The 25,145-nt window shown below is 54.0% G+C and overlaps 10 protein-coding genes across 10 annotated transcripts; 5 read left to right on the top strand and 5 right to left on the bottom strand.

Moving 5' to 3' along the window:
• Positions 1 to 170: 170 nt before the first annotated feature.
• On the bottom strand, positions 171 to 3,522 carry POSPLADRAFT_1151705 (hypothetical protein; the record flags this gene model as incomplete). Its single annotated transcript, XM_024486573.1, has 3 exons — positions 171 to 2,542; positions 2,635 to 3,398; positions 3,452 to 3,522. The coding sequence occupies 3 exons, from the start codon at positions 3,520 to 3,522 to the stop codon at positions 171 to 173; spliced, it is 3,207 nt and encodes a 1,068-aa protein (XP_024335688.1).
• A 602-nt stretch (positions 3,523 to 4,124) lies between these two features.
• Positions 4,125 to 5,346, top strand: POSPLADRAFT_1035974 (hypothetical protein; the record flags this gene model as incomplete). Its single annotated transcript, XM_024477120.1, has 4 exons — positions 4,125 to 4,191; positions 4,245 to 4,963; positions 5,132 to 5,269; positions 5,326 to 5,346. 4 exons carry the CDS (start codon positions 4,125 to 4,127, stop codon positions 5,344 to 5,346), a joined length of 945 nt encoding a protein of 314 aa, XP_024335687.1.
• Positions 5,347 to 6,952: 1,606 nt separating this feature from the next.
• POSPLADRAFT_1059984 (hypothetical protein) lies at positions 6,953 to 8,145 on the top strand (the record flags this gene model as incomplete). Its single annotated transcript, XM_024481216.1, has 4 exons — positions 6,953 to 7,153; positions 7,204 to 7,724; positions 7,779 to 7,897; positions 7,952 to 8,145. 4 exons carry the CDS (start codon positions 6,953 to 6,955, stop codon positions 8,143 to 8,145), a joined length of 1,035 nt encoding a protein of 344 aa, XP_024335686.1.
• Positions 8,146 to 9,932: 1,787 nt separating this feature from the next.
• POSPLADRAFT_1059983 (hypothetical protein) lies at positions 9,933 to 11,135 on the top strand (the record flags this gene model as incomplete). The annotated part of the gene is made up of 4 exons (XM_024481215.1): positions 9,933 to 10,133; positions 10,186 to 10,712; positions 10,765 to 10,883; positions 10,942 to 11,135. 4 exons carry the CDS (start codon positions 9,933 to 9,935, stop codon positions 11,133 to 11,135), a joined length of 1,041 nt encoding a protein of 346 aa, XP_024335685.1.
• A 1,179-nt stretch (positions 11,136 to 12,314) lies between these two features.
• POSPLADRAFT_1151488 (hypothetical protein) lies at positions 12,315 to 13,515 on the top strand (the record flags this gene model as incomplete). The annotated part of the gene is made up of 4 exons (XM_024486541.1): positions 12,315 to 12,515; positions 12,566 to 13,086; positions 13,138 to 13,259; positions 13,319 to 13,515. The coding sequence occupies 4 exons, from the start codon at positions 12,315 to 12,317 to the stop codon at positions 13,513 to 13,515; spliced, it is 1,041 nt and encodes a 346-aa protein (XP_024335684.1).
• A 1,750-nt stretch (positions 13,516 to 15,265) lies between these two features.
• POSPLADRAFT_1049069 (hypothetical protein) lies at positions 15,266 to 16,461 on the bottom strand (the record flags this gene model as incomplete). The annotated part of the gene is made up of 4 exons (XM_024479652.1): positions 15,266 to 15,453; positions 15,511 to 15,629; positions 15,683 to 16,203; positions 16,261 to 16,461. The coding sequence occupies 4 exons, from the start codon at positions 16,459 to 16,461 to the stop codon at positions 15,266 to 15,268; spliced, it is 1,029 nt and encodes a 342-aa protein (XP_024335683.1).
• A 350-nt stretch (positions 16,462 to 16,811) lies between these two features.
• Positions 16,812 to 18,981, bottom strand: POSPLADRAFT_1173146 (hypothetical protein). The gene is made up of 3 exons (XM_024488217.1): positions 18,371 to 18,981; positions 17,386 to 17,851; positions 16,812 to 17,330 (listed from the first exon to the last, which is right to left on the bottom strand). The coding sequence occupies exons 1-3, from the start codon at positions 18,917 to 18,919 to the stop codon at positions 17,056 to 17,058; spliced, it is 1,290 nt and encodes a 429-aa protein (XP_024335682.1). The 5' UTR covers positions 18,920 to 18,981; the 3' UTR covers positions 16,812 to 17,055.
• A 213-nt stretch (positions 18,982 to 19,194) lies between these two features.
• Positions 19,195 to 21,296, bottom strand: POSPLADRAFT_1067368 (hypothetical protein). Its single transcript, XM_024482178.1, has 7 exons — positions 21,200 to 21,296; positions 20,995 to 21,146; positions 20,587 to 20,939; positions 20,455 to 20,538; positions 20,290 to 20,402; positions 19,389 to 20,240; positions 19,195 to 19,328 (listed from the first exon to the last, which is right to left on the bottom strand). Exons 1-7 carry the CDS (start codon positions 21,278 to 21,280, stop codon positions 19,287 to 19,289), a joined length of 1,677 nt encoding a protein of 558 aa, XP_024335681.1. The 5' UTR covers positions 21,281 to 21,296; the 3' UTR covers positions 19,195 to 19,286.
• A 383-nt stretch (positions 21,297 to 21,679) lies between these two features.
• POSPLADRAFT_1151282 (hypothetical protein) lies at positions 21,680 to 23,355 on the top strand (the record flags this gene model as incomplete). The annotated part of the gene is made up of 3 exons (XM_024486515.1): positions 21,680 to 21,796; positions 21,863 to 22,245; positions 22,302 to 23,355. 3 exons carry the CDS (start codon positions 21,680 to 21,682, stop codon positions 23,353 to 23,355), a joined length of 1,554 nt encoding a protein of 517 aa, XP_024335680.1.
• A 651-nt stretch (positions 23,356 to 24,006) lies between these two features.
• POSPLADRAFT_1090653 (hypothetical protein) lies at positions 24,007 to 24,236 on the bottom strand (the record flags this gene model as incomplete). The annotated part of the gene is made up of 2 exons (XM_024483082.1): positions 24,007 to 24,091; positions 24,142 to 24,236. Coding segments are annotated over 2 exons (180 nt in total), but the record flags the coding sequence as incomplete, so codon positions are not given.
• Positions 24,237 to 25,145: the final 909 nt, after the last annotated feature.

The raw sequence follows: 25,145 nt of genomic DNA, 5'->3' as shown, positions 1-25,145 counted from the left end.
CCGGCCCATGGCTCGCCTCGGCCTACCCACTGCCAATGACGCCCAACGAAGAAGTACCAGATGACATTGTGGCATCTCGGATGGGTCGAGTCAAAAGGATCGCGTCAATAAGATCAGCGCTGGATACCCTCCCCAGCCCGGCAGATATGCCTACACTATATACATCACATCTATCGTCGCGAATTACGCGCAGACTTTCTGCGAATGCCTTCAGCTCGCGCCAGTCCTCTCTGTTCCGACTGGTCCACAGCCTCCGCTTCAACCGCCTTCAGTATCTTGATAACTACGCCCACCGCAACTTTGTCGCCTCGTCGGTGAAACGCCTTGATGAACATCTTGTAGAGCGGCCGCACATGCTTAGCGTATGAAAGGCTGGAGTGGACTTCAGGGATGTTCAACATCTGCGTAGTCGGTGCAGCGGTGCCGAAGGGCACCACCGACCGAAAGTGTAGGCCGCCCGTGGGGTACCCGCTTCGCACCATATGATCGAAGAGCACCCGTAGCTTCTCGCGATCCACCACGGAAGTCCACCGCATCAGGCCCACGAGCAAGACATTCACGGTCACTCGATCAGGGACGAAGCCAAACTTATTCGTCAGCTGGTTGAGCGTATCGAGGCCCTTGCGTACGCGCCGCGCGTTCCGTCGCGACTTTGCGAGAAGGCTGCTATACAGAATGTGGTTTCCGATGGCGGTCCGCGAGCTTTCCGACTGCGCGTCTCGCAACCTTTCGTACATCCGCTTGGCAGCCCGCATGCGACGAGCACGGATCAGGACTCCTACAGCACGGTGCACGAAGTGTCTGGGCTTAACATGGCGCTCAAGAAAGCGGGGGACTCTGCAAGTCAACATCGGCACCGGTGAAGCTTCTTGGTAGCGAAGCTTCCGTGCGAAGGATACTGCAGCAGATTGCGTCTCTACACTTTGCGCAAGTTTCAAGGCAAGCGAACGGGCGCCGACGCGCGAAAGGTGCAAGATGAGGGCCCTTCCCGACGAAGGACTGTCCAGCTGGCGGGACTTAATGGCAAGCTCGTAGACAGTCACAGCAAGACGGAACTGGCGATGGCGTAACAAAGCCTCGAGAACCAATACGAATGCCCTGCCTGAGAAGTAGCCGGGCCGTGCGATGGTAACAGACTTGAGCACTGCAACAGCAGTAGACGACTGGCCGAAGCGCGGCATCAGTGGCAGGACATTCTGTAGTGTGGATCGCAAGGCATGTGGAGGAGGCTTGAACGTGAATTGCTTCAACATTGCGTCCCCTACGGCTGGGCTGAAAAAGGCTTTTCGGAAGTGATGTCCTCCTCGCACAAGGACGGACAGGATGCTAGTGAGGATTCGGAGATGCTGCTTGGGTGTGAAGTGGCCCTCCGAAAGAGAATCGAGGGCAAGTTTGACGGATCCCTCCTCAGCCAGGGCGTCGTTTAAGTCTGTGAGAGACTCGCTAGTGACTCCGATGTTGAGCTGAAAAGCGAGGAGACGTAATGCATGAGCAGCTTTGGCATCGATGTGGGACCAGCTGCTGAGCGTTGTGCTGACGACTTCAGACAGTAAAGTGGGATCTGAGATGTTGTCCATGACAGTGGACAGCGCGAGATCCGTGGGTACCCTGCATCGCAGAGAGGATGTCAGGAATTCCTGTGCCAGGCGTAAGACTGCGGGGCGCGTGTCCGAATCATCCCCCTCCAGGTGCCCACTCCACAGCATATAAGATGTGCAGAATTGAGCGATATCTTGACACAGCCCGCGATTACGCAGATATCCTGCCAGCCGAAAGAATTCAGCAGATATTGCAACGGCTGCGACAGGGTGGCTGTGTCGTTCCACCTCACGGACAGCGGATATCCAGTTTGACCATAGCGTGTTCAGAATACGACTCACTTCGTGGACTGCTTCATCAGAAAGGGAAGCGGTACGCATATCCGATCCAGAGCCGATTGTTCGTCCCAGTGTGGCAAGGACACACACCGCTTGCCAGTCGGCGGCTGCCATACGCGGAGTGTCAAGCTGCGCAGTCGGCACACCGAGATTTGGTGAGCTTGGCGAAAGCCCTCTCGCCAGGGCGAGTAAAATAAGATATGTCCACTGCGTGCGGAGAGAGCCGTCGTCACTTGTCGGTGGGAACAACGGACATAAAACACTTTGCGCCCAGTCCAAAAGCGGTGAAGTCGACGATTTACTTCGAGTGAAAAGGGCGCGTTCCAGCGAGGTGATCAGGACCTCCACGACAGACGCTTGGGAGGCTGAGCGGGTACTGTCAGCCGGTCTGGAAGAAGTCGGACTATGGCTGGAGAGTGACGCCTGGATCGACAGACGCCTACATAGTCTCCGCTGAACTACTTGCAGGATATTACGCTTCATCTCAGGCCTAATGTCTTGATCGGTTCGGAGCAAGACTTTCCAAAAGACGGCGAGTAGTTGAGGAGGACAGTCGTGGTACCAAAGAAGTAGATCGCATGCCTTGCAGATCGCCATCTCGATGAACTCCTCATTGCCATTCACCAGAAGGGCCTCTAGATAATGCACGTGCACATCTGGATGTACTTGCCAACGGATACAGTTGTAGTGGTGACAGGCTGAATGCACTACCAGAAGCAGATCAATAACTGAGCAATGCGGTATGATGCATACTTACAATGTGCCCATTTCCCGCTGTCTGCCGTCTGCAACTCTGCAATATGTGCTCGCATCAGCCAGTAATGATCGCTGACGTTCAGCCTGTACCCTAAGGAGCTTTTGTCCTTGAGGATGCGTCGTAGAAGACCCCAATGTGGGCGCAATGAATGAGCAGACATACGAGTCACGAGGGGATGAGAGTAGACGGAGACATAGGGACGTCGGGATGTCGATACGGACAGAGAACCGACGAGGCATACGAGAGCTTGGAAGTCGCCCGGTTTGAAGGAGGGTAACTGGCCGCGAGTGTTTGCTGAGAGATACAAGTTGCGAATACGGTTGATACCGAACGGTTCGTCAGACTTCACGGTATGATTGGCGTGGAACAAAAGTTCACGCAGTCGATCTGCGGAGGATGCATTGCTTGAAGGACCAGCACGCCTTCCTGCATCCAATACGTCGTTATGCGAGCGTTCTTCCGAGGATGGAGCTGGAGTGACCCCATGGGGCTCGGGACGGCGTCCGCCTCCATAGCGGAGTGTGCGGTCGGTAAGTAGATGGGTTAAAGCTCCCGGATGTTCTGATACTGCTCTGGTGCGCATGGCTGGGCGATATGATGTTTCTTGCCAGGCCCGCTGGGTCTCCATTTCCATAGCCTGATTGAGAGGGCCACGTCTGGCGCCATTGTATACGGAGAGTAACGGCCCGTCGTAGGTTTGTGAGGACTTTGAATTTGTGCCATACAATCTAATCCAAAAACTAGACGTCGCGAACAGGTATGGTCTGGATGACGGTATGAGACAATCGTCTGACGTGAGCTTCACGTCCGAACTTACCGTGGCGACGTTGCAATGTCAACTGCATACCCGCCTGCATTCTGGACAGTCCGCAGGCACCATCGCCACATTCCATTGCATGGAGATCTTGTCAGACCTTGTGCTGCCCGGTCGCGCTCCGCGACGTGTCCGACACGTCAGATCGTATACCGTGGACCTATCAACTTGGCCTCACAATCCAAGATGAATCAGCACGCGAGTTAAAGCAGACCGTGACAAGGAGCGACTGGCGCACTGCCGACAGGCAGGCTTGCTCACCGTCGGGAACAGCGAGCGCGACCTCGGACGCGAGACAGATCGAGGAGTTGCACGTGGGGATGTCGACACGTATTTGGTTCTTGTGGCGAGGTGGTCTTCGGCAGTGTCCGATATTCATCAAACTCTAATTGGCGTACTGCAAGCCACTACGCCCGCGAATCCCGAAGCTACGGTCCGGTCCGCACACACATCCAACGACCAGTCGCCTTGAAAAATCCTTTGGCACCACAGGTGAGCAGGCTACGCAAGAGGAGAGAATGATAGGGGAGATTGCTGACGATGGTTACAGAGGTCATAGGGAGGCACTGATTCATTTCCCACCCATTCCACATCACTCGTAACCTGTGAGTCTGACCTCCAGTAAACTAAGGGAGGAGACGCGTCTTACGTGGATCCAGCCAGCCAGTAAATCACAATGGGCGCCACAAGAGCACAAAAGGAGCTTTACTTCGCGAAGCTCAAGGACTTGGTCGCCAAGTACCGTAAGTCACTCAGAGTTTCTTAGAGTCCGCCATCTCACGCGTGCTTCCATCAGCCTCGATCTTCGTGGTCAATGTCGACAACGTCGGCTCAAACCAGATGCACCAGATCCGTGTTGCCCTCCGTGGCAAGGGCATCGTTGTCATGGGCAAGAACACCATGGTCCGCCGTGCTCTCCGGTCCATTCTGAGCGAGTACCCCCAGTTTGAACGTCTGCTCCCTCACGTCCGCGGCAACATCGGGTTTGTCTTCACCTCGGGCGACCTCAAGGAGATCCGTGACATCATCACTGCCAACAAGGTCGCGGCTCCCGCTCGTGCTGGCGCGCTTGCCCCCAAGGATGTCTCTATCCCCGCCGGTAACACTGGCATGGAGCCGGGCAAGACCTCCTTCTTCCAGGCCCTCGGTATCCCGACCAAGATCGCTCGTGGTACGATTGAAATTGTGTCCGACGTCCAGGTCGTTTTCGCTGGCACCCGTGTCGGCCCGTCCGAGGCGACGTTGCTCAACATGTTGAACATCTCGCCGTTCACGTACGGTATGACTGTCGTCCACATCTTCGACCAGGGCAATGTCTTCTCTCCCGAGGTGCTCGACATCTCGGAGAAGGAGATTTTGGACCGCTTCCTGTCTGGTGTCCAGACTATTGCTGCGATCTCGCTCGCGCTCAAGTACCCCACGCTCGTCTCCGTCATGCACTCTCTCGTCAACTCGTACAAGAACCTGCTTGCTGTGTCCATCGCCACCGAGTACACTTTCGAGGGATCCGAAAAGGTGCGTCATAGCTTCGTTCTTTATGTTCTTTGTGATCCGAAGATGTGTATCACTATTTACACTGAAAATGCTGAGTCTTCGGACGTGCTGTTAAAAATGATTTCTGTTCTCTGATGGATCCTGTCTTCCTTTCTTTACGGGCAATTGCTGATATGGCATCCATCTCAGATCAAGGAGATATTGGCCAACCCCGAGGCTTTCGCCGCTGTCGCTGCCGCCGCCGCCCCCTCAGGCGATGCTGCCCCTGCCGCGGAGGAGGCTCCCGCTGCGAAAGAAGAGGACGAGGAGGAGTCTGAGGGTGACATGGTACGTGACTTCCCTTCCGATGGAGGTATTCTCCTGTTGACCTTCTACTGTTTCAGGGCTTCGGTCTGTTCGACTAGATGCTATCCTACGCTGTCATGCTATGTATCGTATCTGACGCAATACACTTGCGCGGTGGGCGTATTGCATTGCTGTAGCCCTTATTGAAACGCATACCATTACAACCCGTGCCATGTGGCCTCGGCAAGATCGCCCAAGATCCTAGCGTGCCTTGTGATTTCAGCAATCTGATTCTCCGATCCTGACGACTTCCTCTCGATCAGTGCAACCGCGCAGCATGATGGTGAATATGCATAATCCAAAGTCGGAAGGGCTCCCGCACATCACGACGTATTTACATACGCTATCGGTACTGTCCAAGTCAGAGAAAAGGACGTGTCTCTTATGACGGAAACAAGCTGCAATCTTCGTTGCAGTGGATCGGCTATCAGCGGAGTTCAATAAGGACCTCGTAAATGTCCGGCAATAATGCCGGCTCGTCACTGCGACACGTCAGCGTACGGTGAGAACGCCTCCGATGGCCTCTTCTTGCGTCCAAAGCTGAAATTTAATGAGCCTGGAAGCTTCGGATATGGCGGTTACTTTCTTGACCCGATTCCGGGTACTTTGCCACCGGTCCTATCCTGAATACTTACTTCAGTCGCTTTCGAGTAAACTGACCATTACTTACTGATCTGGAAGTTAATCGCTGATGAGGGCATGACATGTGAATGCCACTACATCGGAGTGCGTCTTTGTGGCGCCTGCCGCAACGTATACGGCTTGCGGGTAAAACAGGTCTAGATTTGCGAATTTTCTTCGGGGTCCTGTCTCGTGGGGCACCCTGTCGTCGTGGCAAACCGCCCCTTGACCTGAAAGAAGGATATGTTCTGCTGACCTGCGTCGGCCTTATATGAATCTCGCGTTCTACATGTACTGATTGCTATCAAGGTGCAGTTCGAACAATCATAGCTACTTCAACACTTCTGCACATGCTCGACAACTTCGAAAGCGACAGCATCGAGTGCATATCTACGAGAAACGGACCATGACGTGCTTTGTCTGCAAGTGCACCACCACCAAGTTACCGGAAGCCATCACTATGCCATCCTTATGCTGTCAGCATCTTCGCATCGTGGTAATCGTCGTACTCCTTCGTGTTTATGCTTGATACAGCCGTATGTGATAGACTAATTTTTACCGCGCACAACTTTTGCTTGGACCGGGGGTGCTGGCATACAGAGGGCGTTGCTGCGACCTTTCTGCCCGTCTAATGAGCACGCGAACATGTTTGACCCATCATCAGCCAAGTACGGTCGGGCGTACATAACATATCGGTACGCTGTATCGACAATATTGACAAGGACCCCGGCAAGGCCCGATCGGTGGCATAGGCACAAAGATAGACCTTCTACCCGCCAACCGTAAAATGTAGCGCTTGTGTGGGCTGCAGGCAGCGACATCCGTATGGCAAAGGCCAAGATCATCCTCCGGTCATCTAGTAAGCAGCTGGTTGGCAACGATCGTCCGCACTCGGGGGCGCAAGGGGACAACTGTTTGTCCCGCCAGGCGATCGCTTAGCAATCGAAGGGGGTTGGCAAATATAAGGCAGCACGCCTGTCGCGACGCTAGCACACGCACCTTTTCCCATTACTATCTCTCTCTACAAGCCAGCACATAAACAGCATGCCTGCAGTCACCTCAGGAAAGATTCTTGTCTCCGGCGCAAACGGCTTCGTTGCCGTCTGGGTCGTGAAATCTCTGCTCGAGCGTGGTTACACTGTCCGGGCAACTGTCCGCTCCGAGAACAAGGGCACACACCTGCGCAAGATCTTTGCGTCCTATGGCGACAAGCTTGAGCTGGTCACAGTGCCTGACATCACCACGGTGCGTGACGCCTCACTTGTCCCACTTTCTCCGACTGACGTTATGTATAGGCCGGTGCATTTGACGAAGCCGTCAAAGGCGTCGACGCTATCGAGCACACCGCCTCGCCCTTCCACTTCAAGGCTGATGAGCCTGAGGAGATGATCACTCCTGCCGTGCACGGCACTGTACGCATTCTCGAATCCGTGGCCGCACATGGGACCTCCGTCAAGCGCGTCATCGTCACGTCTTCTGTGGCAGCCGTGTTCACTGCGCAGAGCACCCCGCGCACCTTCTCTGAAGTAGACTGGAACGAAGGCTCGATAAACGACTGCAAGGCGAACGGCCGCAACGCACACCCTGTCAGCAAGTACTGCGCGAGCAAGACACTCGCCGAGCGTGCCGCGTGGGAGTTCATGGAGAAAAACAAGGGCAAGCTCGCGTGGGACCTCGTGGTGCTGAACCCGCCCTATGTCTTCGGGCCGCTCCTCCACGAGGTCAGTGGGCCCGATGCGCTGAACGAGAGCAGCCAGGAGTGGTACGATGCTGTCGTCAAGAGCACCCTCTCTCCTAAGGACCTGTCCACGACCGGGTGAGTCTTTCGTGGCGTTTCAACGCGCAAGGCCGCTCATGTCGTTCCTCTTAGCGCGGAGTGGATCGATGTCCGCGACCTCGGAGACTTGCACGCCTTGGCGCTCGAAAAGGAGGAGGCTGGTGGCCAGCGACTGCTCATCAGTGGCGGCCTATGGAAGTGGCAAGACTGGGGTACGTCGTTTGCCCTACATACTTGACGCCGTCGCTCACCTGAACCCTTCACAGTCAATGCTTCGCGGAAAGCTGGTGCCGACGTTGCCCCTGGCGATACGACGTACGACCCGAAGACTACGACGCATTTGACCGTATACGACGTGTCGAAGTCCAGCAAGATCTTCGGCTTCAAGTACCGTACGATGGACGAGACCACGCGCGACATCCTCGCTGACTTCAAGTCGAGGGGATGGGTCAAGGCATGAGGAGCAATATCCACTGCGACGTGTCGTGAGAGAATGTCATAGAGTCAGCACATAATGAGTTCACACAGTTGTACAATACACATACACACACACATAGAATGCCTGCATGCGATATGGCGCGACGCAGAGGACGCCTTTTGAGAAGTAGCAGTGGGCCCCAGGGAAGGTGCTGTCGGAGGCGATAGCACTCAATTATCAACTGGGAGTTGACGCGTGTGCGAAGGGACAAGTAGCTTCGTGGTGGTATGTGACTCATGTCCGATGTAGGCAGGCTGCATACATCGGATATGAGTCAACCCGCGAGCGTCGCCATCGAGCGCGTCGCTCGGGCGCAAATGCCTGCCATCTGCTGATATACACAAACTTATTACGTGAGTGTTCATTGTTTAGTCGTCAGACATGATGCTCTTCTTCTGGTGACACGAAAATCTGCTATAATTCGTCTCCATCCGTTGCGCAAGAAGACGAGAATGTCTGAATAGCCACGGCTCACCGTTTGCGCATAATTCTTGCTTACATTCGAGTGAAAACGAGTCGAATAACTTCTGTAAGACGCATACCTTGCGGCTGAGGCGTTGAGATGTCGATGTCGAGGCTATTCGGAGATGCAGTCGCGACTGCGACGTTATCCAAGTATCCAGATCGCGATTCAATAGCGGGATCAGACTGAAGCAACATCATCCATGCAGAAGAAAGGATGTGGTCACATGGCAGAAACCCTTCAGAGCTTGTTGCACGACCTGAGAGACGGCTGATATGCGACGGCGAGGCCGACCCTCTCAATGTTCGTCTGTTGCCGCTGTAAGTACCTCCAGGCGCCCAATTACGTTGACGAGCGTTCGTCAGGGAGCTTCACCCGACTACGAATTCTAGATTTTCGTCATGCTACTAGTGTCCTGTGTGTGGAACGTAAGACGCTTCTGGTTCAAGCTGCACAGACTCCGGATACCCGTGCATAACAACATCATTGGCGCGCGTCATTCTGGTTGACGAATGCTGTGGGAGGGCGTTTGAAGCGCACCGGCCCAGAAAACGACCAAGAACCGGAGACCGCCCAGCATGCGAAGACTCGGAAATCTCGCTAGGAGTACAGTTGGAGATAACTTTGTTTCCATTATTGTCCTGACATGCGAATGCGCGGGTCCGTGATTGGGTTTACACGAGTCAAAGTGGCCTACAATGGTCTCGTAACCAGACTAGCCTACAAGAGGAAGTCTCTGTCTCTGTTCATCGTTACAATTTTCCAGGTACCGTTAATGCAAGGACTTCCGAGTGGGTTACCTGGGAGGTATACGTGGGTCTCGGGGACTTGCCAATTGGTAACTTTTGGCATCACTAATCAGAGTGATCGGAGATCGATTTCCCCATTTATGAGCTGTATACGTCACGGCAATTTTCGGGATGTGTGTTATTAGGCAGGGTTCATTTTCAAAATGGACGTAAATCACGGCGCGACGATTGTGGAAATACGTCACTACATTTCTCTGTGGTCAATGTACAGGTGCGCAGGATTTTCAGCACTCGTGATATCCATCCTTCAATGCCCCATCCGGAACAAACCTCATCCGCCACTGCAACACGAATCCTCTCGAAAACGTATCGGCGCCGGGCGGAATGGAGGCTGACGAAGATGTGGTCCCGGATGCTACGGGAATGATTTTGTCTCTGTCTGCTTAGTGATCGACGCTGAAATGCATATATAACCTTGCATGGGTGCAGGCAGCCGCTGCATCTAGTATCTACATCTCACCTTACTGGACCACCAGCTCCACACACCCCTCATCATCATGCCCACTATCACCTCAGGAAAGGTCCTCGTCTCTGGCGCGAATGGTTACGTCGCTCTCTGGGTCGTACGCTCTCTGCTAGAGCATGGCTACTCCGTCCGTGCAACCGTCCGCTCTGAGAGCAAGGGCACGCACCTGCGCAAGATATTCGCGTCCTACAGTGAAAAGCTCGAGCTCATCGTCGTCCCCGATATCACTGCGGTACGTCCTACACGCTGCGCTCGCACCTTAGCAGCACCTGACATTCGCGTAGGCCGGCGCGTTCGACGAGGCTGTTCAGGGCGTCGATGCCATCGAGCACACCGCCTCGCCCTTCCACTTCAAGGCTGAAGATCCTGAGGAGATGAACCGTCCCGCTGTGCTGGGCACAACACGCATGCTCGAGTCTGCGCTTGCACACGGCAAGGCGGTCAAGCGCATCGTCGTAACCTCGTCCTGCGCCTCGGTCTTCAATTTCCCCGTCCCCGGCAAGCGGCGCACATTCTCAGAGGCAGACTGGAACGATCAAATGGTCGAAGATGTGAAGAAAAACGGGCGCAACGCGCACATGTACAGCAAGTACTGCGCGAGCAAGACTCTCGCGGAGCGCGCCGCCTGGGAGTTTGTCGAGAAGAACAAGGGCAAGATTGGCTGGGATCTCGTCGTGCTCAACCCGCCCTACGTTTACGGCCCCATGCTCCAAGAGGTCAGTTCCCCCGATGCGCTCAACGAAAGCATGCAGGAGTGGTACGACGCTGTCGTCAAGAGCGCTCACCCCGTGAAGGATCTGAGTGAGATTGGGTGAGTAAAGCTAGCTTCTCTGGCCGGCTCCAGCTTATGTAGACATGGTTAGTTCTGAGTGGGTTGATGTCCGCGACCTCGCTGAGGCACACACCTTGTCGCTCCAGAGGGAAGCGGCCGGCGGCGAGCGCATCATTGTCAGCGGTGGCCCATGGAAGTGGCAAGACTGGGGTGAGTTCCTCCCGTTTGCCTCATTGTCCCGCTTTACAACTCACTTCACTTGACACAGTTAACGCTGCGCGCAAGTTTGGCGCTGATGTGCCCGAAGGCGACACATCGTACGATGCCGCGACCACTGTGCACCTGACGAGATACGACGCGTCTAAGGCCGCTAGGATATTCGGCATCAAGTACCACACGATGGACGAGACGACGAAGGACATTGTTGCCGACCTCAAGTCGCGGGGATGGATCAAGGCCTGAGAGGGCTTGTCGAGCATTTATCGCACCGCGCCGTATCCTGTGACTCCTGTCTGCACGTAGACCAGTTGTATAATAGATGTGCTGGTTCGGAGGATGTTAAACGAGTGTGTCTCGTCAGGAAGGGCTCTCACCGTTGACGCTTGACTGCTTGGTGAACACAAAACGCCACTGAGATACAATGAATCGAATGTGCACTGTACTATGGGTGGTATAGAACTCATTGCTCATGACCGCGTTCGCAAGTCTCGGATTCACGAACCACTGCATATCTTTTCAATGGATGCGTTGAGATCTTCTTCATAACTGTGAATATTTTCAGTGCAATGAAATGAGTGGTGATTGCACCGGCACGAATCCGCGAGGACGACTCGTTTTGAGCGTGTATCAATAGGCATGGAGTTGGTCAAATCGTTGCCACACAGCATGGTCTTGCCAATGCATGTGTGCAACATGCCGAGTGGAGTTTCAACGACAGCCACACCATACCACAAGAGCGAGGCAATCTCACCCACCGTGCCCGTCTACATTGTACCTCAAGTGCTTTTAAGTATCGGGGTAATCGATAGACATCTAGATCAATAGAGTATGGAGGCTGAAAGCTTCCGGGATGAAATTCTCGTCGCATTCAGGTGGGATCTGGGTCGATATTTGCGTACACTGTTGTCAAATTGCCTTGTCGAGCATGCTACTCTTTCCACATTCATGATTTTATCATTTCAGTGCCATGGAGGCATTCGTAGGGACTACTTACGGTCTCACAGATATTTTGGGATTTAAATTTTGAATGTGGACGGCTGTATAAGGCGGTTTAAGCAACTCTATGCCTTGAGCAACTCTACACCACCCATAGTAATCTCGATCGTGTTGGTGATCAGCACTCCCAGAAGACCGAGAACAGCAAGAATGAAGACGCTTCGCTGAGGTACCTGTGGGGGTCTCCCGGGAAGGCCGCCCGTAACAGAGTGCTTCAGTTTATTACGTGTGTATGATGAGCCTGCAATACGTCGCCCACCCCACATCTTCGCCGAGGTCGAAAATATGTTGTGAGGTAGATTGAAATTAATGAGCGCCAGCTGCACACAGAGTATAAATAAGACGGACCATAGCACTCTTCTTACCACACACCTCGAGCTTTATACGTCTACCTACCTGAGCATTCTTTCATTCTGTGCCATTAGGATGCCCACCATCAGTTCTGGAAAGGTCCTGGTTACAGGAGCGAACGGCTTCGTGGCGACATGGGTCGTGTACTCGCTGCTTGAGCACGGCTATAGCGTGCGCGCCTCCGTGAGGTCGGAAGGAAAGGGGGCACACTTGTGCAAGATCTTCGCGTCGTACGGCGACAAGTTTGAGCTTGCGATCGTCCCAGACATAACATCGGTGCGATAGAGGAGTTTTCACCACCACGCACTGTGCTGACGGACGGACAGCCAGGGGCATTCGACGAGGCAGTCAAAGGCGTAGACGCAATCGAACACACGGCGTCACCAGTCCACCTCAACGCCGACGATCCCGACGAGTTTATCGTTCCCGCGGTCAAAGGGACAATCGGCGTGCTCGAGTCCGCGCTCGCACACGGCACCTCGGTCAAGCGCGTCGTGTACACCTCGTCCTGCGTGTCGATACTCCGCATACCGGAGCAGCCGACGGTCTTCTCGGAGAAGGACTGGAACGAGCAGGCAGTGGAGGATGTGAAGGCGAACGGCCGCAACGCGACGGGACTCAGTAAGTACAGCGCGAGCAAAGTCCTCGCGGAACGCGCGGCCTGGGAATTTGTGGAGAAGAACAAGGCCAGGATCGCGTGGGACCTCGTCGTGGTTAACCCGCCGTACGTATTTGGGCCGACCCTTAATGAGGTGGACAAACCGGAGTCCCTGCATTCGAGCATGGATGAATGGTTCAAGGCCGTATGCGGGGGCATCTACAACACCGCGCCTTGGGGATCTGACGGGTGAGCCCTGCTTCTCCATAGGATACGCGTAATACTTACTGTCCGTATCAGAGGCCCCGACTATATTGACGTACGCGACCTTGCACTGGCACATGTTCTGGCGATCCAGAAAGAGGGCGCTGGTGGAGAGCGTCTCATTATCTCCTCGGGCCCATGGAAGTGGCAAAACTTCAGTACGTCCTCGTCTTATTATACGGTACACAGCCGAGCAACCAGCTCACGCTGTCGACAGCAATCGCCGGTCGTAAGATTGGAGCTGCGATTCCGGCTGGGAACACGTCCTACGATCCGGCTAAAGCAACTCACTTGATCATGTACGATGCGTCGAAGGCGCCGAAGGTCCTCGGTATCAGGTATCGCTCGATTGATGAGACCACGCGAGACATTCTCGAGGATTACAAGGCGCGGGGCTGGGTTAAATTTGACTGAGAGCAGTCAATGGTATCATCCGAGGAGTCTATGGGGGCTACAGTGGCAGAAGTAAACGTTTGTGTTGCTTACCATCCACTGTTGGCGATCAGACAGTGACTTATACTTCGAGCGATGATATCTTGCTGAAGTCATAATGCAACAGCCATTGCAGGTTCACAAGTTTCGGAAGCCTTGATCTGGTACAGCGAATATGGGCTTATATTCCCACGGAGTCTTAAGCGACTTTGACGTTCAATTTGACCGAGGCTGTCGCACACCACCAAATAAATAGTCTCCTTCACGTCGATCTCACCTCGTTTGTAAAACGCTATAATCGTTAGGCGAAGAAAATTTCAAACCTACTTGATCTCTATGCGATGAAAGCAGTGACATCTACGGCATGGGCGACGATATACAATCATCCTCTTACTTTGGAGTCCTCTGCTATGTCACGAGCAATATCTTTGATGGTGCGGTACTTGATACCCAGTATCCGATCCGACTTGCTCATGTCATAGCGGGCTTGAACTAGAGGCGAGCCTTTGCACTATGAAACAATGAGCAATGCACACACGGCGGAAACAAGCTGCTCCTGTGATTTCGCGCCTTACAGCACCGTTTAGAACCACTCACCCTCGCTTGCGTTCAGCGTGGCCGGGGTCGTCACCGCCTGTGATATGAGCTCGCGGACAAACAACGGGTTAATCACGACGAGGTCCTACCCAAAGCAGCGCGCTCGGCGAGGATCTTACTCGCATGCTTTATGACGACCGGGCCAGGTTCGCATCCTTTCTCTGCTCCTGGAGGACCCGCTTGTTCCAAAGCGTTTTGGAGAACGTGGCGATGGTGTCTCGGACAGACAAGATGGCCGTACAATACGACCTGTGGGCGACGCTCTTGACGGAGGTCCCGTTTACGAGCGCGGCCTCTAGTACCATTTATGATGGGAACGATAATGACATCTGGATTGTCTGCTTTGAGCGTAATTGGGGATGCGGTGTACTCGATCGCATCAATATCCTCTACTGCCGCATCGAATGCGCCGATGTGTGTTGTCTATCAGCACTGCGCCAGAGCGGTGCGGAACTCTACTCACAGCGCTGATATCTGGGAAGATGAAGAGTTCGAGTTTGTCGCTGTACGAGGCAAGGGTCTTGTGCAGATGCCCGCCTTTGCTCTCCGAGCGAACTGCAGCGCAAACGTTGTACCTTTCTGACGAAAGGCGGCGAACTACCCAGACCGCGATGAAGCCATTTGCGCTTGTGTCAAGAACCTTTTTAGAGGCAACAACCGGTATGGTACGCGATCCGCAACTGCAGTAGCTGTTGCTAGGAGGTGCGAAACGAACCTGCCACTGTTTTCTTAGACCAAGCGATGTTCTCTTATATATTCTTTCGAAGCAGAACCATATCTCTCGTCCGAAGCGTCTGCTATCAGTCATCTATTAGTATAGTGCCATATATTCTCATTGTGTCTGATGGACACGGCGTGACTCCGGGCATTGAATATACACAGCGTTCACGTTGGCCTCGCTGGTGATTCAGAGACCTAACATGCACGCGTGCGCAATATTGCCGGTTCTCGTCAACCGCCGTATAGTACTGCTTAGTCTGCTCTCTGCAACTGCCATCAACCAGAGATGTCAGATCTTCAAATCTCAGAACAGTCGCGAATTCCCCTCTTGTTGACTTGCCATTGCTACAGAAATTTGATAATGTTACACTCCAATCCCACTGCAGTTCAACTTTCATGATTCACGACGTCACCTTCAGAGCCAGCCTCTGGCCTTGAAGTCCTCGATCGAGTCTCGTGTGCTTTCCTTGATCGAGCGGTACTTCAGACCAAGCAGCTTCGCAGCTTTGGTCGTGTCATACAGGATGTGGTGAACGGCCTTCGATGGCTCATAGGAGTCGTCGCTAACCGGAGGGCTGACGCCTGCTTCACGCGCCGCGACAACTGCAAAAAGAAAAGCCATAAGTATGAATTCGATCCCAAAGCTTCATCAAGTCTCACTCCAGTCCTGCCACTTCCAAGGCCCTTCCGAGATGATGATACGGTTGGATCCAGCCTCTTCCTTCTTGATTGCAAGGACGTGGGCTTCTGCTAGGTCGCGTACATCGATCCAGCATGATCTGTGCGATTTCTCATCAACATGTCAGCGTTCCTGGCTACACAGCAGACGCACCCAATGGTCGACAGCTGTTTGGGATCCTTCGAGCCCTTGAGCACACTGTGGAACCAGTCGTGCATACTCTCGTTCAGCGATTCGGGCGCGCCAACCTCGTGGATCGCAGGCCCGAACACATAGGGCGGGTTCAGGACGACGAGCTCCCAAGTCAGCTTTTCCTTGTTCTTCGCAACAAAGTCCCATGCAGCACGCTCGGCGAGCGTCTTGCTCGCACGGTACTTGGCCGGCTGCGACGCGGCGCGCCCCTTCTCGCGCACCTCTGCGATCGCGGCGTCGTTCCAGTCCTCCTCGGAGAACTTGCGCGGCGTGTCCTGCACCTGCATCACGGACGCACATGAGGACGTCACGACAATGCGCTTGACGCGAGTGCCGTGCGCGAGCGCAGACTCGAGCACACGGGTCGTGCCGTGCACGGCAGGGATGATGAGCTCATCGGGCTCGCCAGCTTTGAAGTGGAAAGGCGAAGCGGTGTGTTCGATCGCATCGACGTCCTTTACATATTCGTCGAATGCTCCTTCCTGTGTAAGCCCATCAGTCTGGCACACTACGCCGTGGATGATCAGACGAAGGAGTACCTTGGTAATGTCAGGTACGACAACGATTTCAAGCTTCTCGCTGTAGCTTGCGAACACCTTGCTGAGGTGCTTCGCCTTGCTTTCCGAGCGCACTGTGCCTCGAACAGTGTACCCCTGCTCGAGGAGGGTGTGCACCACCCACATGGCGATGTAGCCATTTGCACCGGTGACGAGCACCTTGCCTGAGTTCACTACGGGCATGTTGCTGTAGGTTGCTGCTGGAGGTGTGGATCGGATAGTCGTGGGAGAGACAAGTGCCCCTCCACGATAGACCCAAGCCTTTTATACATATCTCCCGGGCCGTAGGAGGTTTGTCATACTCGGCCTGCCGGACCCAATGTGGATGTTCTATAGCTCATGGCGGGGAAATGACAGAGAGCTGAAGTGAGATCGGGATCTCGGCTGCTCGAAGGCAAGTATCATGAGATTTAATCATGCGTAGTAAAGCATGTTCTTGCTGTCTCGATCATCGAGTGGCACCATCTCACTGGCAAATTTGGCAACACACTACCCACACGGAGACCCGAGGGATTCCGGGAGTATCCCGCTCATTACTATGTAGAAAACAATGTACAATCCTACTACTATCTGAGTACATTGAAGGCAAACGAGCGACTCAGAACGCAATCAATGTCCTGGACAAAACCCTAGTCATGTACAGGTATGTCGAAAGACTCTACGAAATTATGGCATCCTTTAGCTCGCATAAATAATAATACAATCCGCACGAAGGAGAGACAGGCGTCGGCAGTAGGGGAGGAGATCCGGAGAGAATGTGGATGACGGCCACATGGCTCACAGTAGACCTGCCGCTCTGAGATCCCTATGCAGCCGTGCCTCGGCCTCGCTGATTTGAGAGGGTATGCCTTCCGCGCGGCGCTCGTCGTTCTCATCTTCGTCTCCTCGGTAATCAAATATACTGAACGCGCGTTCGAACTGTCGGCGTGTCTCGATGTCGGTCTGCACCTGCTCAGCGGTAGGCGGCGGAGAGCTTGCAGAATCCCGAATGGACTTCTCCCATCGCTTCACGCGATAGAAGCCCACGATGGACGAGAGAAGCAGGAACCATCCTTCAAGCGATAAAATCATGAGCAGCACGCGATCAGTCGAATAGCACGAGCGTACCGAGGGTCATCAACAAGAGGGACATCCAATCGCGAGACGTTACGCCAAACTCTGCTGGTGATACGTCGACGGCGGTCCCGTTCGGCAGCATGGCCTGGGCACCCGATTGCTTGATCACGACCGGCATGCCCGTTGTCGAATTCCACATGATGAGCTCCTGTCCCTGGCCGCCCTCCGCTTCCTCTTCGCGGGCCTGGCGGGAATAAAACCCATACTGTATCATGGTCATTCCCAGCCCCGCGCGCGAGCCGTACTTGGCAGCATGGCTCGTATGCAAAAGGTAGGTTAAAACGAAGCCGACGAACTGGAAGAAGTAGGAGACGAAGGCGGTCGCGATGAAGAAAAGAAGGGAACCCGTAGGCAGGTCGTCTACAATCATGTCGCCAGATGCAGATAGGCTTGCAGGGGCGATGACAGTAGTTTCCCAGTACGGGGGAGCGGAGTCGGCCTGAGCTTCGGTGTATGTCTGACCATAAATGTATAGACGGAATTAGCATCCTATATATGACACAGGTAGCGCAGAGGAACACGCCACGAAATTTGCAAACTTAAAATAAATAGAGAGCACTGTCAAGTCTATTGACCCTCCCCCGACGATGACAACGTTCAATACGGGTTGGTGAAACCCCATTTAACTCAGGGACCTCTCAGAAGTGAATGCCGTGGGACGTAGGTGCTTTAGGTGCTCTGAAGCAGGCCAACATCTGTATGGTTTCAGCGGCGGACAGTCCATACAGCTAAAAAGGTTAAAGGGCTTCACCAAGAGCGCTAATAGCACAGCAAAGTCGTCGCATATGTTCGGGAGACATCTTCAACGTCCACAAGCAGAAAGTGCGGCGCTATCGCAGTACGCTCGGCAGGCGGGCTGCAGATGTCTCCTAAGTTGGGACAGTCTATGGGGAAGCTCATAGCACCACGAAATCCAATTCCGAGGTTTCCAAGCGCACTTGGCCAGTACGAAGCGATACGAAGCGATCTTACTCACTGGTGGCAACTCATTCTGAGTATCCTCAGGGACCATTATAACGTCCCCATTGTCGTTTGTCACCGCAACGTTTCGCACAGGCTTCGCCATCACGTTCGCGAAGACGCCATCGTTATCCGTCCCTCCTCCTATCAGCCTGGATGTCGCAGGTTCCGAAGGTAACCTCGCATAGTGCTGGGGGAGAAGCACGCCCACCGCCCTTCTGAAAAACGACGGCCGCGGGGGTTCAGGGCGCACCGGGGCGGTAGGGAGCCGCCCATTCGTGTTCCCGATAGTGTTGGGCAACGCGAACGCAGAGGGGCTGGGCGGCGAACCAGGCGGCGGGTAGTCGTAGTCGTAATCCCGCTCGAAATCGTAGGATCCTGGCATCACGGGCTCTGAGCGTATATTGTCCGCCTGCAGGGGGGGCGAATCTGTGGACGCATACCCATGCGTAAGGGGCGTTGATTCGGTATGGTGCTCGTCGTCTTCATCGAACGCCTCCTCGAGCTCCCGCTCTGCGTCCGGCTCAGAGCGGGGATTTGGTAGAGGAGCGTAGCCTGCAGGCATGGCGACGATGCTGGTACGAGGATATTTGAGCGTTCAGAGATAACTTAGAGGCAGACCATAAGCTGTGACATGAAGTGATGGGCTCAGGACGGGCGCAGCGGACTGTAGCTGGTAGGTCACTTATGTAAGTAACAATCTGTCTACAATCCAATTATAGAAATATTTTAGGTTCGCCTTCAAGCTGTGCTCTTACAAATACTCACTACTTACTGCAGTCTGACTCACCTTTCATCGCTCAAACAATGTTGGTTTGGATATGTCAAAGCTGTAACGTTAAGCAGATAAAGGGACATTGCCGTCGAAAGCAGAGATGCAGAGCAGAAATTAACAACAAATACAATTGTGCACGATGTCCAAGGTAGTATCCTCAACCCAAAAGACCCTTGACATACTTCAGCAGATCCTTGCCCTGAAGAAAAAAGGATGTCGTGAGTCCCACAAGCAGATCACAATAACTTTTGATACATACCCCACGGCTCTTGACACCAGCAACCATAGCTTCCACTCGGTCCACCTCCATTGGAGTGCCTTCTTGTTGGGTGTTCTCGTCATTGGAAATCCGCCGTCCATTAGATAGCCCGTTCAGGCGCTGCCTTCGTGCGAGTCCGTGCCGCAGTACCACAGTCAACATAGCACGCCAACCCTCCATGGCGCCTGCTTGGTTATCCGGCTGAGCCGCGGCTGACTGGGATATCAAAGCGCTTGTACCGGCATCTGTAGGGGGAGCCGGCAACGACGGGACAGTCGTTGAGCGTACAACGTACGGGCAGTACGACCTGTGCTCCCGCAGCACGTCGAGCTGCCTGCACGGCTGAGCCTTCCGTGTTGATGACACTGTGGAAGCATCAGGCGTAATAGTCCCATTCGTTACAGATGGTGAGATGAATGCCCATAGCCCTATTCGCCGCTGGCACAGGGCGCAGTGGAGAAGGGTTGTGTCTGCCTTGGCAAGTGTGCCTGTCCGGCCTGGGCTGCTCGGCGCTATGGAGGGTGAACGCCGTGGGGTGGTGGGGGTAGGCGTACTCTCCCGAAGGGACATAACTGATGGTGCACGAGACAGTGCTCGTGTCGGTGTCGCAGGGGCTACCGAACTTGCACGACAGTATGAATGCGTACGCGACCTTTCTGACGGTGGCGCAGGAGGTAGGATGGCCCAGCCGAAGAGTGCAGTTATGATGCCAGTTTCAGAGGCTTCTAGCGTTGTGAGGGGCGGTGCCAAGTTGTCGTGAACATTATCTGCCTCTTGCAATCTGGGCACTGCGAATGTTGGCACTGTGACCGAGGATATCGTTGAACAAAGGGACTGTGTTTGGGTCGTTGTCTAATCCATGGTGAGATTCACTCCCTGAAAGAGTAGACTTGAGGCATACCAGAGGGTGCTTGATTTTGACACCTTGCAAGACCGCGTCAAGTGCTACGGCCCGCATTTTGACTTCTCTTGCCATGGCCAAAGGGGCCTGCAGTGGTATCCGGTATATAGATGCTGAACAGCTGTTGAGCAGTCACATTACGAGTGACCTGGCATGAGCACATACCATCGCATTGTCTCGTCTTCCAGGGGCACCCGTCCTTGTGCATGTCTACAAGCTGTGCCCGCTGCTTCTCCACCAAAGCATTTGCTAGCAAGCGGTCAGTGGGTCGAACCTACCTTGGTTAGTCCTACATACCAGCGTCTCTACTCATACCCTCTCTCCCCGCTACGACCCATGAGATGTCGCATATTCCACACACCAACCTATCCTTCCCGTCATTCATCCAGCCACACCGCGCTGCCGCAACGGCATCAATCGCGGATGGTTTGTTCGCATATGTAGCTAGTTTAAAGGTGGAAAGGCGGTTTAGGAATGACTGCATTGAGGATGGGCGGTATTCTGTGGTTGACGCCGTCGCGCCCTTTGTTGGTGGTGCTGCAGGGGCGAGCTTGAAAGGCAGTGCTTTTCGCGTACGCAACGCGGTCCGTGCCAGTATTGCCGCCAAATGTGGTGCCGCCTTAGATAAAGACTCGTATTCATTGGTTATACTGAGTCAGGTTGTCGGTCAGGCCGTCGGGCAGTACTAGTCAAGTTGCGACTCACGATTTCGTCTCTTTCTTGATTCCATACTTCGCTAGCGTCGCATACAATGATTTCCCTGTTCTTGGTCTCTTCGCAGGTGGTTGCTGACTCAAGGGGGTCGCGCATGGCCCGACTGCTTCGTCCAAGTTGTGTATTGCGTCTTCGAGTTTGCGCTGCATTTCCGGGTCAGTCCTCCGAGTCGCCATAGCTTGCACGAGCAACAGACTTTGATACTCTTCTCTGAAGATCCGGAAGCGATGGTCGAGCTTATAACGGGAGCAGACGATGATGAGGATACGGCAGCCATGGTGGTGGTGAGCAACTTGACGAATGTATAGGCGCCGGACGACGCGCCCAAGATAGTAGGAAACGCTCGGCCCTTTCCTTGTCCCGCAATGAGTACTTGCTTCACTCCTGCTGGATTGCCGTGCATTTTCCAATTGAAGAAAGTTATTTCGCTGCGACGTCCCATTCTTTCTTACTGAGTCGGCAAACTTGATCTTCGTCAGCCTCACTCTCAGTCAGAGCGTGGACTTGGGCCGTGCCGAGGTCATAATACGACGATCTTGCCAAATCGACCTTACTGTCGCCTAGGGTCACCTGTACTCGTGGTCAAAGCGTTGTAGGCTTGTGGCCCTCTCTTTGCTGCTCCCGGAACTATATAAAGTCATCCATCTCTGCCGAGGATTGGTTTCACTGAATCGCGATGGAACCCGCCAACGATGTCAGCCACACAGAGCTTTCTGTTACTTTCCAGCCGCCACTCTTCCTAGAGAGGAGAGGCTGGGTATTCGAGATTCTGCGAAGGGAAGGTGTCCACAATGTAAGCAGACCCAGACACACAAAATCCTCTCAATGACTTCATCGTAATCCTTTATACATATAATAGGTCCTCGACGTAGGATGTGGTGAGGGCGATCTCATTTCATGTTTGTGTAATCCTGCCCCTTGGCTCCTGGCGCCACCACCATCTGTGCTCAAGTCCCTTGTGACGTCCGCTACTGTGCAACGCGAAGAGATCGAGTGCTCGAAACTGCAAGCGGCAGTGGCTCATGAGTCTTACTTACACCCGACAAAGGTTATGGGTCTCGATATTTCCGCGACCGACCTTGCATATGCTATCCAGGGAACGGCACCGAGGCCACAATCAACCGACAGCCTGTCGGTCAGCTCCATTCGCTGGGAGCCCTTCGAGGTAGAGATCTGGCAAGGCGGGCTGCAATCAATCAACCCGGAGTTCGTGGATGTTGAATGCATCGTGTCTACCGAAGTGTACGTTCGTTCTCATGTCTACTGTTGCTCGAAGTATACAAACACACTATTCTCAGCATTGAACATCTGCCGGAGAACGTTTTACAGGATTTCGCACCAATCATGCTTGGAGCATACCATCCCAAGCTGCTACTAATCACGACCCCTTCCTACACATTCAACGCCCGGTTCACTGCCCCCGATTCCCCCGCATCTGCACGAAGCGGCTTCCTGGACCCCACCGGACGGACAAACCGTATATTCCGGCATCATGACCACAAATTCGAGTGGACGATCGAAGAGTTCACAACATGGTGCGAACAGGTAGCCGACGAATGGGAGTACGAGGTAGAGGTAGGCGGTGTAGGGAAGCCACTCGAGAAAGACGAGTGGGGCAGGGACGAAGAACTGGGCCACGCGAGCCAAACCGCGGCGTTCCGCAGGCGAGATGGAGCAGACTACGCAGCTGGACGAGCCCAGCGTCTCCAGCAGGTAGCAAGCCTTCAAGATGTGGAGAACAGAGAGCAGCACGTCCTCTTGAGCGCGCACGTCCACGAGGCGAACGAGAAAGCGCGCCAGCCGGTTTCCCTCCCAGAAATTGGCGACCTCACCAAAGCCAGGATGATATACTATCGCGATGCTGTCATGCGGCTTCGAGAGCTTTGGTTCGACGACGAGATCGCTATGGCTTGTGGGGGCTGGATCGAGGTCTTCGTCAGGGCTGTGGAGGGACACCCCGACCTGCGGCTGCTCACAACGGACACCGAGGGGCTAACAGACTGGGAAATCGAGGTCGTTGGCGAAGCCCGTCACGACGAGAAGGTGCTTTGGCGGAACGATGTGCGATACGAGGACTCCGACGGCAGCACACTCTCCTCCGCATGGACAACTGAACTGGAGTCGCCGGTGCCTGAACATCCTGTCATGGGTGACCTGGAGGGCGTCAAGTCTCACTGGGAGGACTCTTCCAAAGATGATATGGTGTTCGGCGACAAGATCTCTCCTCAATGGCCCACCTCAACGCTGCTACCAGATAATTGGGGTGCGGACGAAGCTCGGAGCTGGGGTCCAGCTGCGGACTGGGGCGAGGACGTCACTATACCTGCGGTCGACACAGACGCAGTCTGGTAGCTAGTAATCGGTAGCTATTGTATTACCCCAAATTGCAAGAACAGACTGGCGAAACATTGTATTTGTTCGTAAAAGATGTGTGAATGACAATTTAGGACACCAGAAGTGCACGCGAAGCACTGCTGGTCGGTGATTGGTGCTCAGTGCGTAGTCGACCCTACTTACGGCACGTTTCGCCAAAAGTCAAACGTTTGCTGTCGGGCGACTCGCCCATTCCTGATAACGCGATGGCAGTGGTCCTAGGGCGCATGAGTGCGTAAGCTGTACATGCTGCTCTGCAGGCGCATGACGCTCATTGTCGGATGCGCTTGCGAGGTGAAGTAACGACGCACACGCATCGTACCTCCCGTTGACACAGGCGTAATTTGACTATGATAACCACGGTTCATCATCGCCTTTCGAATTAAAGGAGCTATTGTCCGACAGGAAAGTATCAAAAAGAGATGCATATAACAGTGGTATTACATGCGACATCCTGCTCAGCTGTGAGACTCATTTCGTCGCCAGCCCTAGTACAATACGGCTCACCAATACTTAAGAAATCCGTGCGTTCGAAACAGGCAGCTTGTTCAAGCCTCGACAAATGACCTCCGTGGTCCTGGAGGGTGCGTCAGCGGTGTGATTCTGGGAGTACAGTGGATCCTTACTCTCGAGTGGGAAGACCTGGGCAAGATACGTGACGGCCCACATGAGGTAGCAGCAAGCCAATGTGAGCATGCAGCTCGTCCGAATCAATCTATCCAGAACGTTAGTCGCTCGGTGTGCCGTCCGCCTCGATGCGCTTACGTTTGTTGCGGGCCCTTCGGGGTAGCGAACCAGGAGCAAGCCATAAGCGCAAGCACTATGGCAAGCACAAACACAGTTGGTAGCGATGAAGACATTGCTAGTGGCTCGACAATGGACGGCGTACAGTCCAATTGGTACTACTTACAGTTATGTGCGATTACGTAAACATACCGTGAATGGCATGTACGTTACTACGTAATGATACAAACGGCCGCCCATAAGGTTCTGATTGCCTCCGTTACCCACCCAGAAACCGATGACGGCTTCGCATGAAGAATCCCCACCGGTCATGGTCGGATATCATGGCAAACTGTATCTCAATAGTCAAATTCACATTGAATACGCTGTCCATCTCAAACGATGCAATTCGGGCAGTTGATCATCTTGAGGCAGTAGCGCTAGAGGTGCGTGCTTCAGGTCCCACTTTACAGCAAAAGTAATAGCGGTATACCTCCCTTCACATATTATACTTTGGTGCACGGATTATGTGTTGGTGCAAGGTTGGGCAGAAGCTCACGGCAAGAGTCGGCAGTGGTGCAGAGTCTGGCTTCATGACTAATGGTCAGATGGAGGAAGCTATTACTGGCATCGCGTCATGGGATGCAGAGTTCGTCGCTGTCTGCCATTGCACTGGAAGCAGGGAGCGACGGACCTTGGCAGATGGACGGAGATTGAGACAAGGCACGCCCCCTGAGTGCCGAGGGCGACTTTCCTCCATGCCGCCCATCATCTGCGATTTTTGCGAGGGAGGTCTATCGTTATTGGTTTTGCTGTAAGTCGCCGTCATATCTTCAGGACGTCATACCTCATTTTGCCAACGCCAGTAGCCGATCTAACATTCTGGAAAATGTTCGCGACGCGTAACCTAGCGGTAGATAAATGTCATCGCCTCGAGAATGCACAACAGGTCACCTCGCACTGTAATACTGTAAAGTCAGAAAAATACGACATCGCATTTTCAAAATCACCTCTCAGCCGGAGCGGTTGCCGATCACTCAGCACTT

The sequence above is a fragment of the Postia placenta genome (assembly GCF_002117355.1).
Source record: "Postia placenta MAD-698-R-SB12 unplaced genomic scaffold POSPLAscaffold_13, whole genome shotgun sequence".
Lineage (NCBI taxonomy): Eukaryota > Fungi > Basidiomycota > Agaricomycetes > Polyporales > Adustoporiaceae > Rhodonia > Rhodonia placenta.
This window is presented reverse-complemented; position numbering and strand designations above follow the sequence as displayed.